The sequence below is a fragment of the Papilio polytes genome, unplaced genomic scaffold (genome assembly GCF_000836215.1).
Source record: "Papilio polytes unplaced genomic scaffold, Ppol_1.0 DF821067.1, whole genome shotgun sequence".
Classification (NCBI taxonomy): Eukaryota; Metazoa; Arthropoda; class Insecta; order Lepidoptera; family Papilionidae; genus Papilio; species Papilio polytes.
Window position 1 is genome coordinate 775,439 of NW_013528137.1, and position 1,364 is coordinate 776,802.

Consider the following 1,364-nt stretch of genomic DNA (forward strand, 5'->3'; position numbering starts at 1 on the left):
TTCTAATTGTCAAACGTCATCTATCTGACACTATTTATACAAACGGTATTAATTTTAGTAAAGTTTACTTAAAATTCATCGAATTCCCTAATCAAGTATAATACAGTAGGACGGTCCCACACATCGATTTGAGATCTCACGGTAATTTTGACACGACGTAATCAATTCTCATCCTATCACTGGCGATCGCACTCGCTTTACAAAACAAAACTGCAATATTGGTGAGTTGCAAGCTGTGCATAAAAGAAACATTCAGAAAATATGCCGTAATTTTGAGCACCGTGGAAGGAATGTGTGCATAAGATTTATATTTGAAAACTCCGCTCATATTAGCCACGAGAAATAGCCGACATAAGGAACGAAACACGCGGTGACGTCACAGATACCTTCACAGACTTTAAACCCTTAATATAAATAAAAATATTAATTTTTACCAAATTATGAGCATATATCCAGCATAAAAATCTTTTAAAATAACATCGTTCTCTTCAATTAGATATACATGGCACACTGCTCTGTTCATATATATATTTATACATAAAAATCGTACACACCTATCAGTTACCTTGTCACCATAGAATAATTGAATTATATGGATGGATATTACGTTAGAAGCTTAACAAGCGCTAATATAATATTAAAGTCGAAAGCAGTCGACGGATGGACAAACTGAATGACGTTCAACTGAAGACCGAGGGCATTCGATGCCCGTACATTTACACTACGCGATGGTACTATCACGAAATTTGGTCCACCGAAACGTACCAAACGGTTTTCGACTGTCCCCATTAAAACTATAGGAATTAAAACGTACTAACTAATAAGGTCCGCCGAGCGTCGCACTCGCCCTAGTACACACGCACTCGACTCCGTACACGTGCACTCGATTTGTACACATGTACTCGGCTCCGTACACACGCACTCGATTGAGTACACATGCACTCAGCTCCGTACGCGTGCACTTGGCTCCATACTCAAACCGTTGCATATACTCGGCATCGTACACATACACTCGAGTCGGTACACTTGCACTAGTGTCAGTACACATGTACTAGTGTCGGTACACGTGTACTGCGGGCGCGCCGCGAGTGCTGGGCGCCGTGTACGTACAAAGGAACAAGAGTAACAGATTCAACTAAAGGGCGTGGTGGGGGCTCACTTGATGGCCACGTGCCGCGTCTCCGGGTGCAGGCACACGCCCTCCACTGTGAAGATAGACACCTCTGCAACAAAACATTCATTATTCCACAACGGAAATAGATAACATTACAAGGGAATTCAATTGTCATCAAGTGAGTTAATGATTCAATGCCTAATTTCCTTTTCATCGATCTGACAAGGGTTTTGTTTGTTTTTACGTTATG

At 41.3% G+C, this 1,364-nt stretch overlaps 1 protein-coding gene across 1 annotated transcript in view; it reads right to left on the minus strand.

Moving 5' to 3' along the window:
* Nucleotides 1–1,155: 1,155 nt before the first annotated feature.
* Nucleotides 1,156–1,364, minus strand: part of LOC106109650 (cyclin-dependent kinase 14) — a 62,365-nt gene continuing 62,156 nt past the window's right edge. The window contains exon 10 of the mRNA XM_013291235.1: nt 1,156–1,223. Within this exon, the coding sequence (XP_013146689.1) occupies nt 1,156–1,223 (68 nt within the window). The remainder of the gene's footprint in view (nt 1,224–1,364) is intronic.